The sequence below is a fragment of the Schistosoma haematobium genome, chromosome 4 (genome assembly GCF_000699445.3).
Source record: "Schistosoma haematobium chromosome 4, whole genome shotgun sequence".
Taxonomy (NCBI): Eukaryota; Metazoa; Platyhelminthes; class Trematoda; order Strigeidida; family Schistosomatidae; genus Schistosoma; species Schistosoma haematobium.
This window is the reverse complement of record NC_067199.1, coordinates 42,472,581-42,492,337: the sequence shown is the minus strand read 5'-3', so window position 1 is coordinate 42,492,337 and position 19,757 is coordinate 42,472,581. Positions and strand designations below refer to the sequence as shown.

The window sequence follows — 19,757 nt, the reverse complement described above, 5'->3', positions numbered from 1 at the left end:
ATAACTGGTGGTAAAACTCATCCTTGATTACATCCGGGCTGCAATCTGTTGGGGCATAGGCGGAGATGACGAAGAGACATAGTTTCTCACGCCGATTTCTTCTCACTTTGATGGAACTCTCTAATCTAACAGCACATAACCGACTGTTAATGGGGACCAATCGACTAGTGCTGCCTCAGCTCTAGCGCTTAGTGCGACACCAACGCCAGCAACACCAGACGAAGATGCTACAGGGTCCCCGGATAAGCGCATGTAAAACAAACTTTTTGAAGCGACAGATGGAGAGTGAATTTGTAGTACTTCGCCAGAGTTTTGAATACGGGTCTCGGATAGACAACAAACATCAATATTAAGACTTTCTAAAGACATAGCCAGCCCTATCTGTTGTCCGACCTGCATAAATGTGCGAATGTTGAAGGCAGCCAGTTTGAATGTTGCACGTGGTTTCATAAAAACTGCTTCAGTACTCATATTCGGTGGTAACATACAATTTTCAACCGGACAGTGACTCGAGAACGTTTAGATACAGTAGAATTTCCACCAAAGACGAGCCGCTGTATAAGTATAAAAGAGGGTGAATAATGTGGTAAATAATAATATTAATAATAATAATCATTTGAATCGTTTGATTGTTAGTTGTAGCAAGTAAAGTACTTTCCATAATTATGGACAGTTCATCATATTTGTGTGTGGGCTGTGATACTGCCCGGGTGCCGAGACCAAAGCAGGTGGTTATCTTAGGGGGCCACACCCGGAGCCTTCAACCCAAAGGTCTAACCCACAAGGCAGTGGAGCATCGTAATGAGATGCAGTCCCATGGTAGCCGGTGACGAACATTTGGTTCATACGCCATTTGTTCCCGCAGGATACTGGAGTCCATGTGCACCATTGGTTTGGGATCCGGTTAAAGCGCCAGACATTCGCTTTTCGTCCTCTCATTTTCGTAAACAACACCCCCGCCACGAGAAGGCAGTGAGTAGGAATTCCCTGGCAGAGGCTGTATACGCGTGGCCGTGTGAGAGTATTTCGAGAGGGAGAGCGTACTCTCCCCACTCTCGGCCGTACCAGGGCATTTGGGGGCTTCTTTACTTCCTCATCGAAATAGTGGGACACGAACCTACCCACTACAACAGGATTGGTTCACCTGAATTCGTTTCACTTTCTAAAAGACCGGACTTTTAGGTGATACACTTGAGTTCCAAACACTTTTCGGAAATGACTTACCACTATTTAAAGTTATCGATCAGTATCACAAACTAAAGACAAATAATGATCATCAACAATAAACTAAATGGATTGTTTGTCTAGTCCCATGAGTTACATGAAACATGTCAAATTCTATCATCGTATTTACTACAAACAAAACGCAATCAGATAGGTTCTAGTTTTTATTTAAATACAAGCGCTTGTATTTCACGACAGTACTTATTGAAAAGATTATGAAAACGCAATAGATTTCTTTTCTCCTAGTATTTCCCATTTTATTCTGTAACAAGTTTGTTTGGCTCTTCTATAGTCTCTGTCTAAGGTATTCCTTTCCGGTTATTTCCACTTTCTATTCAATCCTTTGATGACTGCCTCCAATTCCCAACTCACTTCCTTGATCTTTCACTTTCCCGTTTACCGTCAGGATTTCGAGCCAGGGCCTGACTCGTGATACGGTTTGCTGATTTCTAAAATGTATGTCCCATCCACCTCCATCATCCTTTTTTCATTTTCTCTCCAGCTGTAAGCTGGTTCGTTCTCTCCCACAGTACGTTGTTGCTGAAGAGATCCGGTCAAAGGAAATTGAGTTTCTTGTATAGACAATTGTTCATAAATACTTGGACATTTTGACAGTATTTGTAATAGTTCTCCAAGTTTCAGTTCCTCACAGGAGGATTATCTTGACGTTCGGATTGAAGATTCTGACTTCGATATTGGTTGACAGTTGCTTTGAGCTCCTTATGTTCTTCAACTGTGGGAATACCGCCCTTGCTTGCCGATCCCCATGTTTACGTCTGCATCATATCCTCCTTGTTTACCAACGATACTGACTGGGTACGTGAAAGATTTCGGCTCTTCCAGAGCTTCTCTATCAAGTGTGATTGGGTTGGTGTTATCCGTGTTGTACTTGAGGATCGTGCTTCACCCGTTGTGTATGTTGAGACCCACTGCTTCATAGGCTACCTCTAGACTGGCCATCGTCACCTGAATTTGTTCGTGTGTGTAGGATGGAAGGGCTAGGTCATCTTCTAAGTCCAAATGGTCTAGTTACATCCATGATGTTCGTCATACTCCGTGCTTCCCCTTAGATGTGGTGGTCTTGATCATCCACTTGACCACCAGGAGAGAAAGGTAGAGAGTAAACAGCCTTGTCCACATACCACTAGTTTGGACCTATCACGCCCATAATAATCTCCGTCGCTCCTTTTACTCTTACACTTCGGTCGCACACTACCTGAAATTCTAATTAATTAACCAATAATATATTTATTTAGCTCTTGAAATCGTCATCTAATATCCGAATTTTCGCTCATCTATTTTTCATGTTGCAACTAATCAATCTCTTGCGTGGTAATGTAATACATACTGTTCCTATAAACTTTAGTGCTTTACAAATGACGTGATCACTCAGATTGAAGGATGTACAAACCCACAAGTAACTACCAATCTGAGTAAAATTAGCACAGTCGAGAGGTTAGACTACCGTCCAGCAAAAATTATAAATTGCCCTTAATTGTGTCTAGAAAGCAAGGAGCCGGTGCAAATAAATGAATCGTTTTGTACAAAGTCGTTATAAGAATATTGGATATTGGGTAATATATTGGAACTACCATTGACCTGCAGCTTTAGAGCGGGTAGACGATAGTGGCGCTACAGCTGACTTAGCAAACCAACAGGAAATGAAAAGTGGGACTCAACAACTTCCTGAGAATGATATGGGTCCCCTAGCGGCTTCGGATAAGTTAATGGATGGGTCACCCAGTGAAAACCTGAAGGATGCAGATGAGTTATTACTAGAAGATATCCGTGATCAGATCCGATATATCGAAAAATCTGTAATGACCAAAGAGATATATTATATGACAAGGGTTGTGCGTGGCCTGTCTGGCGTTCGTCGACGACTCAATTGTAATATTTTGAGAGGCTTAATGCAAGGTTATTTCCCAAATCCTTCCCCACAAAAGACTTATTTTTTGGAGTTTCTCCCTGAGGTTTGTTCTCAGTTTCACTACTAAGTTTTAGGCAATGGACACTGATTGTCCGTTATCGTCGTTCCGTCCTCGTGCTGGAAAGCTTAACACCCCATTAATACCTGAGGTAGAAGTATACTTGCACCTCCTACTTGTAATGTTTTTGATTGATGAAAACCACTTAGAAGAGGTAAATTTACCCAACATTTCATGATACTCTTCACGGTTCGTAATTTTATTCATTAAACTTAAGGTCTGCATAGTTTCACCTGCATTTTCACACATTGCAAAGTGCCCAATTTCAACTCATGTTTATTAGATTAGGACAAAACGTGAGCTAAATATATGGCTTGCTGGAAGTAATTTTTCTGCAAACATGGTATGACTAAGCCTTTCAATACAGCTGTAAGTTCTTTGTCCTAGTTACGTGAATCAACCAGTTCATAAAGAATTAGAAAAGATATTTTAATGACGCAATTGGTCTCACCAAATATTATCAAAATCTCGCTGTATTGTGTCCGTATTTCAAATTATGTGGTTGAACCCAAGATTTAACCTTACATTCTAAAGAAATGAACATATGCCATTGGTTTACGTTGTGGCTTAGTGTTACAAAGAACATGTGTATTCATGGACGAATTCGTTATATATTCTCGACTCAGTTAAGCACTATAGGATTCCTACTCACTCTTGACTTTTCATCCAAGTAAACGTTCAAACTCGCGTGTAGGGAGTTTGTATATCAATAATAGGTCAAAATGACTTCATAATGAACCACACTAGCTTGGGGCTTTCTACGCTTCGTCTGCGAAAGTACATTTTTCTTACTGTGTCTAGATTGCTTTTGACGATTTACTTCAATTATTTATATTCCTACTAATACAACATTATTTCGATAACTTTGTTCGGTGGTTTCAGGCTTACTGTACTTACTATTTATGTAAGATTTCAGTGAGACGAAACATCAGAATACATGATCAATTTAAAATAATGATATTGTGAAGTAATAGGTAAAGAATCTCGGATATTATTACTAATATGGAGTATTGACTGACGAAGAAAGTATTCAATATACCTCGCTTATCGTAAACAGCTTCTCAGAGGTTGACGTAACTGTCTTATGCGGCAATCGTCACAAATCAGTAAATCTTTTAATAGACTTATTTCGTACCACTTAATCATTTATTGCTACCTTTCTGTATGGCTTATGCTCTCTTTTATGTTACTATAATTTTTGGCTCTATATTTCATCTAAAATTCCTTTAGTCTCAAGTATGAGAAGTATGTTTTACTTGTGCTAATTTAAAGACACTGTATCAAATTTTCATTCGAACTACAGGCCTCTGCCCAAGTACAGATGGTTCTCACATAAACCGTTAGCTCATACCTGAGCATACAAACAAGAATTTGATAAATTCTTTTGTAATCATTTGGTCAGATTCCGGTACAATAGCGTTGTTTCGTTGAACATTAGAGCAAAAGCGGCACTAGTTGATTGGATTTCAGTCGATAGTTGTTTGTACGCTTGAAAGCTAAAGGATCTAGTTATAGTCAGGAGCAAGAAGTGGAATCTTTGTAAGTCGTAATGGACTGACAGATTTCAGTCCTATACATCTGTCGGTCTGGGTGCCCGGGATGTATTACAACCCATACAAAAATCAAGTGACTTGTGTAGCGCATTTGTACTCGGTGCTACTTTGTACCAATATTTATGTGTCCAAATAAATAAATCGTATATACAAAAAACTTGACACCTATCTGCTCTTCTCACCCAATCCTAGCATCCACAAATAATGTATAGTGTGGAAGACACTGGGACCACGTGACCAAGTCACCTAAGTCGATGTTTCAAGATAGTTGCACTAACTGAATCATTGTCACTGTGCCTGAATACATATTGCCGGACTTCAGTATTGTCAGCATAGTGTTGCTACTGGATGTTGACAATCCTTATTTATTTATTTATTTGAACACATGAATATTGGTACAAGAGAGCGCCAATATATATGCGCCACACAAAACAATGAGAATTCGAAGAGAAATAGAAAAAAAAGCTGAGGAGCGCAAAAAAAGAGAACAATAACGAGGAGATTGGTGTAACGTAGTATGGTAGAAATGAGGGAACGGAAAGGTACAATCAGAAGAAATCTTTCAGGTAAGGGAGACAGAACCACTTTTTATGAAGAAAGTAAAAGAAGGTTACAGCAGGATCGCCACTGGCTTCTATTCTGAGCCATATCTGATAACGTCTCTAGCCACTGTGTAGCACCATCTCTCAGACCCCAACCAGGGAGTCGTGAAGGACCGACACAAGCCAGCCCTTTGGAGCTTTCTTTCATGCCACGACACCATGTCATGCACTGACCACCTCTCCGCTTCTTCCAACCAGTCCCAGAGTCGGCAAATAATGCACGACGTGGAATTCTCTGGGACGACATTCGGAGAACATGTCCAAGCCACCGAAATCGGTGTTTCAAGATGGTGACACCAATTGCATTATCGCGTCTGTGTCCGAACACACGATGCCGAACCTCTGCATTACTAACATGGTGTTGCCACTGGATGTCAGCAATCCTTCGGAGACAGTGATGATCAAACACAGAGAGTTGTCTAACGTCCTCAACTCGGAGTGACCAGGTTTCACAAGCATAGAGCAAAACTGCTCTCACCGACGCGTTGTAGATCCGACCTTTTACGGCCAGACTAACATCACGAAGGCGCCAAAGGTGGCCCAGATTGGCATAAGCCGCTCTGGCTTTCACTATACGTGCATTGATCTCATCACTCACGCCACCACCAGCACTTATGCAGCTACCCAGATACACGAACTTCTCGACTACGTCTATCTGCTCACCATCCAGGGTGAGTACAGGATTGGAATCCTGCCAGTCTTGTAGAAGTACTTTGCACTTCGAAGGTGCAAAGCACATACCATACCTACGGACACTGATTGTCAACTGATTAAGTGCGGATTGCATGCCTTGGGCATTATCGCACAGTAAGACAATATCGTCCGCATACTCAAGGTCGAGAAGTCTTTCTCCAGGCAACAGATCCACACCACCATTACTTACATTCATCAGAGCTGTTTCCAGAATGTCATCGATGGCAAAGTTGAAGAGGAATGGTGAGATTGGGCAACCCTGTCTAACCACACTGCTCGAATGGAACAATGGAGAGAGGTGGTTGTATGCCCTCACTCTGCCTGAGGTGTTTTTATATAGGGCTTTTAGGATGTTAATAAACTTCTCAGGCACACCCTTCTTCAATAGACAATCCCAGAGAACAGTCCTATCCAACGAATCGAATGCAGCCCTGATGTCAAGAAACACTAAGATTGTTGGCCTTTGGAAAGTATGGCGGTGTTCTAACATTTGGCGGAGGGTGAAGATATGATCAATACATCCTCGACCAGAACGAAACCCAGCCTGCTCCTCGCGAGTCAATCTTTCTCGGGTTTTAAACAACCTACGAAGTATGACGGAAGCCAATAGCTTGGACGCAATCGGAAGTAGACTTATCCCCCAATAGTTGTTACAGGAACGACGTGAACCATTTTTAAAGATAGGGACAACTATCGACTCATTCCATGACGTTGGTACACTCTCTAGTTCCCAAACCCTTGTAAACAACGTCGTCAATTCCTTAGTCAAAAAGTCACCACCATCTTTGAAAAGAGCCGGAGGTAAGTCATCTAGGCCAGGTGATTTGTAGCGCTTCAAGAGTTGGAGTTCCTTGCAGACTTCCGCCTCATTTGGTGGATCAGTCGTCACCGGTCATGGAGGGCAGGACAGTCTGACCGATGTTGCCGGAGCAGCAGGCCAGTTGAACTGGCCTTCGAAAAATTCTGCCCATCGTCCAAGATGTCGATGGATGTTAGTGATTGGCATCTCATCATCCTCGCAGATTGTTTCACTCACACCAGACTTCTTGCTGCCAGTGGCTCGGATGAGTTGGAAGAGCTTCCGGTAGTTACCAGATGCAGCTGCTGCTTCCAACTCATTAGCACGCTCCGACCACCAGGCTTCTCGGTCCTTACGCAAGCTTTGCACAATTTCACTACGTAACAACCTTCGTTTGTGGTCAAACTCACGGTCACCCGGAGTAGACCGACGGGCTTCAATGAGTTGTAAGGAACCAGAAGAAACCCAGTGCTTAAAAGCGGGACGTTTCGCAAACCCACAACTGACTGTACCCGCCATTTTCATGGCGTCATGCAATTGCAACCAACGCTCATCTATACTTTTCGGTGGAATGGTAGCTAGCCTAGAAGCTAGCTCGGTTCGATACTTACTAGCAACAGAAGTTGCAACCAGCTTGCTGACATCAATCCGTTGATGGCGGTCACTTCGTTGTCCACTGAAAGGTAAGGTCAGAGTCCAGATAGGTACTCCAGAAGGAGTGGCAGCCTTGTACATAACCACGCCAGTGGTAGCTGATCGCGATGTGATCAATCTGAGTCCAGGCTTGAGATGCAGAGGGAGGACGCCAGGTGGCACATCGGTGATAACTGTGCCGAAAGTTAGTGCTAGCCAGAAACAGGTTGTGGTCTGTGCACAGTTGCAGTAGACGATCCCCGTTATCTGACCTGCGACCAACGAGTCCCCATCGGCCACCTAAACGACCCTCTTCTGTGCCTAGATGCCCGACCTGAGCATTCAAGTCTCCGGCTAGTACTACAATATCTGTCGAACGCACTTTCTGGAGAAGAACAGATAACTGGTGGTAAAACTCATCCTTGATTACATCCGGGCTGCAATCTGTTGGGGCATAGGCGGAGATGACGAAGAGACATAGTTTCTCACGCCGATTTCTTCTCACTTTGATGGAACTCTCTAATCTAACAGCACATAACCGACTGTTAATGGGGACCAATCGACTAGTGCTGCCTCAGCTCTAGCGCTTAGTGCGACACCAACGCCAGCAACACCAGACGAAGATGCTACAGGGTCCCCGGATAAGCGCATGTAAAACAAACTTTTTGAAGCGACAGATGGAGAGTGAATTTGTAGTACTTCGCCAGAGTTTTGAATACGGGTCTCGGATAGACAACAAACATCAATATTAAGACTTTCTAAAGACATAGCCAGCCCTATCTGTTGTCCGACCTGCATAAATGTGCGAATGTTGAAGGCAGCCAGTTTGAATGTTGCACGTGGTTTCATAAAAACTGCTTCAGTACTCATATTCGGTGGTAACATACAATTTTCAACCGGACAGTGACTCGAGAACGTTTAGATACAGTAGAATTTCCACCAAAGACGAGCCGCTGTATAAGTATAAAAGAGGGCGAATAATGACGCAGTAAATAATAATAATAATGACAATAATAGTAATAATAATATTAGTATTAATAATGACAATAATTGTAATGATAATAATTTGAACCAATTGATTGATTTTCGAAGCGAGAAAAGTAGTTTCCATAGACATAAAGAGTTCATCATTCGTGTGTGGACTGTGATACTGCCCGGGTGCCCAAACCGAAGCAGGTGGTTTTCTTAGGGGGCCACACCCGGAGCCTTCAACCTAAAGGTCTGATCCACAAGGCAGTGGAGCATCGTAAGGAGATGCAATCCCATGGTAGCCGGTGACCAACGATTGGTTCATACACCATTTTTTCCTTCAGGATACTGGAGTCCATGTGCACCATTGGTTTGGAATCAGGGTTTTCCAACTCCCGTAGGTGGACTTTCCATGTCCACTAACCCGGTTAAAGCGCCGGTCATCCGCTTTTTGTCCTCTCAATTTCGTAAACAACGCCCCCTTCGCGAGAAGGCGATGAGTAGGACTTCCCTGGCAGCTAGCATTCTAACTAAACATCATTGATCTAGATTTAAGACTTTGTCAGCCTACCAAAAGATGTACGTGAGAACTGTTGTTAAGAAACAGGATCTAGTGTCTCGCCGTGTGTTTCAGTACAGTGCGATTTTTATACGAGTCTATTGTATACTAAATTTCATTGCAGTAACATTAATTTGCATTACATTTCTGCTAGGCATGCAAATGTTCCAACCTCCTAATGGATCGTTTAAGTGCCACTGGTCGACGCTCTATGGCACTCCTTGCAAGTCGGTGTTATTATTATCACAGTCGTAGCTACGAACTTGTTGGACGCCTGGATTCTGTACGATCATTTTTCCATGCTCGTTTATCAACTGCTACTCTTAGATCAGTAAGTGTTTTGTAAAATTTTATTGTCACCATACAAAGTTACACTTTTTGTTTTTCAATAACCGTAGAGAGACAGAAAATAGTGCAGTTGTAAGCATAGTCAAGGGATGAATAAAATAAGTGATGTAGTAGTTATCCACTGTTTCAATCCAATCACTAGGTTAACAGTTTACCAATAATTTCATGGGTTTTACAAGTCATTTACACACCTACGAAGATATCGGACTTAAAATAAGAAAGCATTCTCACTATCTGTCATGTCGTGTGGTAATTATATATTCACTCGTTCAAGCTGATCAAATGCACACTTCTATCTGTTATGTGATACACCTACTCTGGTTTTTAGACTTTAGATATCTGGTATGTCGGCAATTGATTAAAATGTGAAACGTAGTACATTTATTATATGAAACCCTTATCTCAATATTTTCAATTATCTTATCAACACACCGTTTAAAGAAACATGATTCAAGATAGCAATGATAAATAGTGGTTTGTTGAATAATGTTTGGAATAAACCAGATTGATTAGTATTCATACGTGTGGTTTTGACTGATTAAGACGGATTTGAATTTCGAAAGGAGCATTAATCTACAATATATACCTACTACTGATGAGGCGAATCGTCCTTATAAATGCGCATGTTACACTCATATAAATTTATACTTCCATGCATAAACACCCTAAATCTATAACACAAACCTCTACGTATAGAATTGAGGAGATTGACTGCTAATACATTATGCACTCCCAGCATCAGGAGATTAATTTTTGTTATGGTCAAATGAGTTAGTGGTTGGGCTATCTAGGTTTCAACTTCTGAATCGCTGGTTTGAACTCTATTCCATTTAATTCAATATGGATAGTTGAGGAATATCATCTATAATATCAGTCAGTCAGTCAGTAACAACGTAGAACTTCGTACGTACGTACATCAGTTCGAGTTGCCACACCACCTTAGCACAGAGATGCAGTTGTCGATTCAAATCCCGTAGTGGTAGAGGTAGCAAGAGTATAAGCAGTAATCGGGAAGATTAGGGTTTGAAGATGTTATTTAAAGAGTATAATCCAGTGAAATAAATTTGGAAAGAGGAAAAAAGGGACATGAAGAATTCAGAAGATTAGAATTTGGGAGAACACAAAGAGTGGATGCACCTGCGCCATTGCAAACGATTTTGAGCCATGTCATTCAGGGTCTCTAACCATCGGTTGCTATCATCTCGTGGTCCCCAACCAGGTAGTCTACACCTACCAACATGACTCAGTCCAATTGTCAGTGACTTCATGGACTTGTTCCATGTTTTGGTCTGGCCTCCCCTAGCTTTCTTCCAACCTACTCCTATACCACTGAACATAGCACGTCGAGGTAGTCGGTCGTTGGGCATACGTAACACGTGTCCCAGCCATCTCAACTGATGAAGTTTCAGTACTTCATCAATTGATTTGCCATCCTTACCTAGTACCCGTTTCCTAACAGCTGCATTACTTACTCGATGGTCCCAGGATATACGAGCAATATTTCGAAGACACCTATGATCGAATACTAGTAACCTACGAATATCCTCTACTCTTACCGGCCATGTTTCACTGCCATAAAGTAGGACGGGACGAACTGCTGCGCAGTAAACACGTCCTTTGGTTGGTAGACGGATATCTTGCCTACGCCATAAATGACGCAAATTGGCAAAAGCTAGTCGAGCCTTCTGTATCCGTGCTGAGATTTCGTCACACACCAGACCACAAGGGCTGATGAAACTTCCAAGATAAGTGAAGCGGTCGACACGCTCAACTACTTCACTCCCTATCATTAATTCGGGTGTCGATGTAACCCAATCCTGAAGCAACATTTTGCATTTCGAGGGAGAGAATCGCATCCCGAACATGCTTGCATTGTTGCTTAGAGTGGTCAGAAGACTCTGCATTTTGTCAGCGTCTTCACCAAATAAAACTGTCATCAGCATATTCTAAGTCAACAAGTGAACCTCCCGGTGGATGTTCAACCCCTGGAAATTTAGATGAGGAGAGTGTTATCTTTAAAAGTACATCGACCACAAAGTTGAACAAGAATGGGGAGAGTGGACAGCCCTGACGAACACCACTTGAGGTAATCAATTCTGATGACAGTTCGCCATAAGCTCTCACTCTACCAGTTGTGTTCGAGTAGAGAGCCTTCATAAGGTTAATGTACTTTTTTGGTACTCCTTTCAGTGACAAACACTGCCATAGAACCTCACGATCAACAGAGTCGAATGCCGCCTTAAGGTCGAGAAATACTACCATTGTGGGGCGTCTGAATGTGTGTCTGTGTTCTAGAACCTGACGTAGTGTGAATATCTGATCTATACAACCATGTCCAGGTCGAACACCAGCCTGGTTTTCTCTAATCTGCTCTTCATGAGCTTTAGTTAGGCGTCGAAGTATTGTTGAGGCTAATATTTTAGACACTATATTAGTCAAACTGATTCCTCTGTGATTGTCGCAAGAGGACTTTTGTCCTTTCTTATAGACTGGCACAATCAGTGATTGAGACCAGTCAGATGGGATTACGTCCAGTTCCCAAATTCTACCTAAGACCTCGGTTAATCTCATTGCTAATACTGGACCACCATCCTTAAAAATCTCAGGAGTAAACCTGTCAGAGCCTGCTGCTCTCCCTCGTTTCAGATTTCCTATGGCTTTTTCAACTTCACCGAACAGGAACATTGTGGCTCGACATGAAATACAGGAATTTGTGCTTGGTTTAATGTTAACAGTTTGTTTACCAGGTACAGATACCTGTATCTGGATTTAAGGCACACTCTAAGTATGTGAACTAGAAATACTGCCCTGTTTTTCAAGCCTAATTATGTTGAATGGAGTTCAAACCTGAGATTGGAAGTCGAATGCTTTGACCACTAAGCCATAGATTGGTTTCTAAGCTGGAATAATAATAACTAATTAATTACTGACACCTCAAGGTTAGTATTAATTAGAGTTGCTTTTTTGAGTCAACTCAGTTCTATTTCTTCGTGTACGTAGTTTGTCTCGAGGTATTCAATATGCTTGATTTGTATCAAATAAATAAGTAATAAACATTTGCTAACAATTTCCTTGTTTTCTCATTTATTTGGTCCGTATTCTGCTCAGACTCACTATATATATATATATATCATGTCCTTACAGTTCCATAAATTATTCAAGTTGGTGATATTTCTAATTATGATTTGAAGGGGATGTGTCGTCTTATTCACATTTTATATAGCGTTTGTCTAATTACTATTCTTAAAAAAGTATCTGCCACTAAATTTTGTTGGGTTGTTTCATTATGTATGTCTGTCACTATCAGCATGTTACTTGTATGTAATATCATTTAGTTATGATTTCCTATGGTGATAATTTCTATTTAGAATTTTGATACTAAAGCTGTGCTAATTAACTTATTGTTGCGCAACTATTTGCATTATCAATTGCATGAACAAGCACATAAGCTTGTCTCACGTGTAGTATTCCCAGAAAGTGCGCCAAATAACGAATGGGCTAGATATTTGTATTATTTAGGTAAGTTAATCATCCTAATGTTTATGTGCTTTTTGTCTGAGTTATTATTTTACATTGTATAATGTTACTATAAATCTTTATTTAGTTGCTAATCAGGGTTCTTTTAACCTGTTTGTTTTACTTAACTAATACTGCTTTACTTATTGAAAAAGTAAAGTGTTTGTCTTACAGAGAACCTTGGACAGTTTGAACTTCTGTGACTTCGAATACTTGTTTGCTTATAGCTTTTATTGCCATGAAATTTACCCCTCTTGTTTTTCCTTTACACTAAGAAGGCTTAACGTTGTTATCTCCAGGATTTTACTCCTACAAATTCAACAGTTGTCATATGTGCTCAAGATTATATTGTCTAGCTGTCAACCATTGTGCTGATTCCATATGATCTACTGTAATCATACCGACTTAAAGTTGTGAATAGTATTTCCACATATTGTTGTTTTGTGAATACTCTCTCATTAAATTCTAGTCTTATTGGATCTAATGTTGCACTCTCCTGTTGTTAAATGCCATACCATTAGTATTCAACTAAATTCTGATAAATAATTTTACAAATCACATTTTCATCGAGAACAAAAATAGTTTCTAATAACAACTGAGTGGTATATCAATTGTTTCTTCTATAGCCATAGAGAAGATTTGTTTACGTAACCTAAAAGGATTAGCTATCTCAGATAATACCCTCAAGGTATTTTACATGTAAGTTGTATGCTGCTACTAGGGTGCATAAAGTTGAGTGTGTTTAAACTTGTGACCTGTTGACTGAAAGCGAAGTACTTTAACTACTAAGCCAACGTGTACTAAACTACGTCAATCCCAATCGAAAGATGCTCATGTGCTTAAAACATGCTCAGTATTTAATAACCATCTTCTCACTACGTGTATAGATATCTTATTGTTGATGCTTATCGTATAAAAAGTCGGTAAATCTTTTTAAGAAAATATCTGATGAATTTTTTTGTTATACATACTAGGAAATGTAGTCACTTCAGTATATATGTCCATTTTACTAGGTAGAATCAAGGCAATACAATTAGACTATTCATCAGCTCATGAACATCTGGTTTCTGCTTTGCGTAAAGCTCCTCAACACACAGCCATTGGTTTTAAGCAAACCTTGCACAAATTAAATACAGTTGTAGAATTATTACTAGGTGAACAGCCAGATCGTTCTATATTTCGTCAAACGACATTTAAAGCTGCTCTACAACCATATTTCCAGCTGACTCAAGCAATTCATGCAGGAGATTTATCTCGATTTAACGATACCCTTCGAGTTCATGGAGCTCAGTTTTCAGCTGACAAAATGTATACACTAATTATTCGATTACGTCATAATGTCATTAAAACCGGTGTTCGACGAATATCCTTAAGTTATTCTAGAATTTCTCTAGTAGATATCGCCAAAAAACTCCAATTGGATAGTGTCGAAGACGCAGAATACATAGTTGCAAAGGTAAGTACCCTAAAATATGTTATCAATAAAATCTAATTTCCCTTTGCTCGTTTTTGCAAAGACAACAATATATCATTATGGTTCATCGTAAATGTCGGGTTTCAGCTGAGCCATTCGTAAATATCGTATCTACAAACTCTAGCAGTTTTTGGATTCAAATGAAATATGAATTACTATACTTAATCAAACAAAGTTCTCATTATCTATTATGAACCGAGCGATTGATCGCAGTAGGTAGGGAGGGGAAAATGTTATAACTTATTGTTATCATCATCAATATTACTATTACGTGTTGCCACTAGATCGTAATTGTAAGTAGATGGGTGTAATAATATAGCACAGTATTAATATAAATCCTAGTGGATACCACAACTTCACATTAAAAAAATTCTGCCAAGCGATAGAAATGATGGGTATGCATGTCGGTGTCCTAATAGTTGGTGACCAGAAAAGACAATTATATTTGTCTACTTGGTTTGTTTATTATATTTATCACGTTTAAAAAAAGAATTTTTGCTGAATGCTTACTGAATTTTGGGTAATTTCCAAAATTATAGTCTTCATACCTTGTCGGTTTTACGATTCGTACTCAATCAATGTTAGGATTTGTATATCCTTTCTGTCCCACACTTTTCGTGTAATAGCCACTGATTCATACTCATTTGTTACTTGAAGTTTTGTGATACTGTCTGAGTATTCAGTACAGAAGAGGAGGTTGATTCAAATTTGTAATCTACTCGGTAGATTCGGTCGGGTGATGTAAACACTGGATCACCTCTCCAAAATTTAAAAATTTGGGTGAATCTTGGTCCTCAAGAATAGGATAAATAAAATATTTGGTGAAACTTTTATGCACTAGCTAAACTACCTCACAACTCGTACTCCGAAAAGGTTAAAAAGACTCATTCAACCCTCTCCCCTGGCTGCCAACTAAGTTGAGAAGTTCCGTTTTTACATAAAAGGCTTTTTAATTGAAATTCCAGGAGAATTTCTTTTTATATAATAAAGTACCATACTTACGTACAAAATATTGACACAACGTAAACATGTCATAGGCGGTTGGAAGGAATAAGTTTGTAGGTCATTCACTCCCCCAATCAGTTAAGATCTGAATGCTGACTTTCGTAGTATCAGTTAAATTGATGTGGTTTTTCCACTATAATATCCAGTTGTATTAATTGTTTAACAATTTTTCGTTTGACATCTTCAACTCGTAATCACGGAGCGTGATTAATTCGATTGCGACTTAACTTCCCGTGGTTTTTATTAAGTAAATCTTCTTTGTAAGGTTTATACTTTGTCATAGCAGAGCTAGGATAGAAGGAAGTTGTAGTATTGAAGTGTAGTTAAGAGCTGTCGCCGTTAACACAGTCACATAAAAAACTCGATACCTTCCACCATAAGACATGTGGATATATGTAATGCATCAAATGTATAATTATGTCAAATATGTAGTCTTCTCCATTTTGAAAGTTCGGGTTTTTATTAGATTTATAAGTTTAAATCACTGCACATTCGTTTAAATAAAACAAAACCTCGAAGGAATTCACATTCGTTATCCATTTTATGCATTCGACGTCACTTTATTAATTATATCGGAATATAATGAATTGGAAAAATATTTGTCCCCTATAGTTTCATCTTCCGAATCTTTTCCTGGTGGGTGTACAATAGCTAATGACCAAATAAATACTATTCTTTTGGGAGATGTACCACAGTTTGATATATTTTTTACACGCGAATTATGTTGGTGACTTTCATTTCAGTACAATGTCAGATATTAACCCGCTCGTTAAATGACTTCATTTCAATGAATCTGATTTAAACTTGATCATTGACTTATCATGTCAGTTTGTGAATAGAAAACGTCAAGCTGACATATACCATTATTTTTTTATATTCCACAAGAAAAAATCCTTAAGAGATCTATAACAGTGACTGGTAACTGGAATATTTTGACTTTCTCACTGATTTATTTCTTCTTTATGCTTCTTTTCTACAATAATAATAATTATTACCACTATGATTATTGTTGATATAACGGATGTTTAAACTATTTATCTCAAGAATCACATTATATCAGAACTAGAACTCACTACCCAGAATAGAGGACCATAGTAACACTGGAGAATATTTTATTCAATACAATTACAATTAGTCACTCTCGGTGAGTCCAGAGTAGAAATCAATGTCAGGAAGGGAAATCACATATTTAATAGTCAGTAGTCTGTGTCTGTTTATCCGCAATCAATGATCGGCCATATTTTACTTCCACTACCACACTTCACTTATTATCATGGTTATTACAATCAACTGTCTCAATCAATCTTGTTTCTTTTTTCAAAACAAAATTATTCCGATAGGCTATTCATGATGGTGTGATTGATGCTATAATTAATCATAAAGAAGGTCATGTAACTACAAATGAAACGTTAGATTTATATTCAACACGTGAACCTTTTAATCAATTTCACCAACGTATTAAATTTTGCCTCAGCATACATAATCAAGCGGTCAAAGCAATGCGTTATCCCCCGAAACAATACTCTAAAGATATTGAATCTGCTGAAGTAAGTTATAATAATAATAATAATAATAATAATAATAATTACTATTATTTTCTCTCTGTATGTTGGATGAGACTATAATTCATGGACGACCTTTGAGCGACGCTAAAGTGACCTTGAGAGTGTCTTCCTAATAACTAGGACCAAATAAGGGTTATAAAGCAGTTTGGAGAATAAGGATTATGATTTACAGTTGATGGTTAGGATTAGAAATCAGATTTGGGGTTTTCATCACAAACTGAAACCAACTATAATGCCAAGACTCTATTTAGCCAAATGGGTGAATGAATTTCGCGGCAAAATCTAAGACCTATTAACGTAAATCTGATTGGTTCGTCCATAAACTATAGTCTCGCCGTTCGAGACATAATTTTGTCTTCATAGATATTTACTGGTTCATATTCAATGTATAATATTTGGATAAAAAAAGATGACTGGAAAATCTTTTACCATACAGAAAAATATATCAGAAGGGGTTTTGTGGATATTATAGTAATTTCAGTGCTTGAGATCATGAATCAGTTGAAGCTAGACCATATGTACGTCGTTAGTTTTAGATCTCTGATCGTTGTCTATAATCAGATTTGAACGAACAAACCTGCACTTAAACAGTCTGGCAAATAAGTTCATTCATCAAGATATATATACATATATATTCAATCATGATTCATCTTTATCAATAACTTCAGTTAAACTGATTAATATAGTTTACTAATTTGAAGTTCATGTCTCAATAATTTCCGATGTGATCAGTCCTCTTGTATTCAGTTGCTTACTGTATCTTTCATGAATTGGACAATACTAGTTACAAGTATCTTTCATTCAATATTTGAAAATGACGTTAGTGAACTGTCATGCTCTTAATCTTTACAAATGCCCTGGTACGTCTGAGAGTGGGGAGAGTCAGCTCTCCCTCTTGAATCGCTCTCACGTGGCTAAGTTCATACAACCACTGCCAGAGAAGTCCTACTCACTACCTTCTCGCGAAGTGGATGTTGTTTCCGAAACTGAGAGGACGAAAAGCGAATATCCGGCGCTTTAACCGGGTTGGTGGACATGGAAAGTCCATCTAGGGGAGTTGGAAAACCCTGATTCCAAACCAGTGGTACACATAGGCTCCAGTATCCTGAAGGAAAAAATGGCGTATGAACCTATCGTTGATCACCGGCTACCATGGCACTACATCCCCTGACGTTGCTCCACTATCTTGTGGAACAGACCTTTAGATCGAAGGCCTTTTTAAAAAACCACCTGCTTCGGTTTGGGCACCTGCCCAACATCCTAGCCCTCACACAAGTCGAATGATTTATGTGGCGCATATGTATTTGGTGCCCCTTCGTACTAATGTTTATGTGTTCAAATAAATAAACAAAATTTGGGACAAATAACTGGCTTTCAAATTTATTACTTGATCGAAGTTTTTAATTGAATATTTGTTTTCATTTGTTTGTTTTATACAAATGTATACATTATCTTGCTTTTTCAAGGAACGTCGTGAACGTGAACAACAAGAGCTTGAAAATGCGAAGGAACTATCTGAAGATGAATTTGACGGATTCCCATGAATCTCATTCATGTTGGCATTAATAATAAATGACAATGAATAATACTTATTCCCTAACACGATCCATTTTTTAAGACTCAATTGTTTTGTATTGAATACTTTTTGTGATATATATATATATATATATATATATATATATATATATATATATATATATGTCCAGTAATCTTGTAGCATACCATGTTACCGTTGAAAAATTTGTCTGGAATTAGTGTTTTTTTTGTTGTTGTTAATTGTAGTTTATTAATCGAGAGGAGAGTAACCTACTCGTAAATGTCTTGTTTAGTACAAATAAGATATATTACAGTTATATTGTACAAGATATTGTCATCAATGACTACAATAATAATGGTCGATTAACCGGTTGCTGTGTTTATGAATTGAAGTAAACATTATTATAATGCATACAAAACGAAGTGACGATATTGTAAATAAATAGGAGTAGATTCCATAGAAATAATAATGGAAAGTAGTATTGTACATAACGCCAATGACAACCGTTCATTTAAAGTGCTCAACACAATAGGAAACTACAGTAGGATTATCGCTGGGTTTTATCCAAAGGGTCCTAACTATCCTACGCACGCTAATCATACAAGACTATACTTCATTCCACGACACAGCCGTAAATCCACCGCTTCAACGTCGACAATTAGAAAGCCATTAGACCATTCATAAAACGTGACTGTGTCACGTTGTAAATGATATTTTAAGATGACCACTTATTGTGCGACTCAGTTATCACAGTGTTGCCTGCATATACGAGCGTTCCACTTTCTAATTTAAGATTAATCGAACGTATGAAGCTGCCGAACATCGCTTGTTCGTAGCGGCCAAGTTGTACAAACGTTGGTAATGTTAGCAGCAAAATCGGTAGTAGAATAAGGATTATCATCGTTTTACTCAATAAATTCTCTATATTAACTGTAAAAAAAGATTTCGTTCATTATAATGGCTACCATTAATCCTATTCGATGCGAAATGGTTTCTAATTGAGTTTAGAGAACCGTAATTTTAACCATGAAGAAGGGTACACAAAAGTTCAAAGCAAATAACCATGGTGATAATCTATTTATTAAATATACAACTGAGTATTAGGGACTGAGTCCTGTTGCATATTACTGAATGTATCTTTAAAATTTTAATGACTGTAAGCCTTCAGTTTGTTTGGTGTGGGGGGGAGTCAAGAATGATTTGTATTTTGTACGTATTTGCACTTCTCACTTAAAATTTGGAATTACACCAGTATGTGACCCATTTTACTTTCGAGCAGCATGTAACCTGTC

At 38.8% G+C, this 19,757-nt stretch overlaps 1 protein-coding gene across 3 annotated transcripts; it reads left to right on the top strand.

Annotated features, from left to right (window-relative positions):
• The first annotated feature begins 2,798 nt into the window (after window positions 1-2,798).
• On the top strand, window positions 2,799-19,451 carry PSMD3_1 (26S proteasome non-ATPase regulatory subunit 3). 3 transcript variants are annotated; one of them, XM_051216476.1, is made up of 7 exons: window positions 2,799-3,197; window positions 3,229-3,366; window positions 9,175-9,351; window positions 12,737-12,887; window positions 13,898-14,340; window positions 16,704-16,910; window positions 18,395-19,451. In XM_051216476.1, the coding sequence occupies exons 1-7, from the start codon at window positions 2,886-2,888 to the stop codon at window positions 18,470-18,472; spliced, it is 1,506 nt and encodes a 501-aa protein (XP_051067067.1). In that variant the 5' UTR covers window positions 2,799-2,885; the 3' UTR covers window positions 18,473-19,451. The 3 variants fall into 3 exon arrangements, with proteins under 3 accessions (XP_051067067.1, XP_051067068.1, XP_051067066.1); XM_051216478.1 differs by having other exon boundaries at window positions 2,799-3,366; window positions 18,395-18,826; XM_051216477.1 differs by lacking the exons at window positions 2,799-3,197; window positions 3,229-3,366; window positions 9,175-9,351 and having other exon boundaries at window positions 11,562-14,340; window positions 16,408-16,910.
• The last annotated feature ends 306 nt before the right edge of the window (window positions 19,452-19,757 follow it).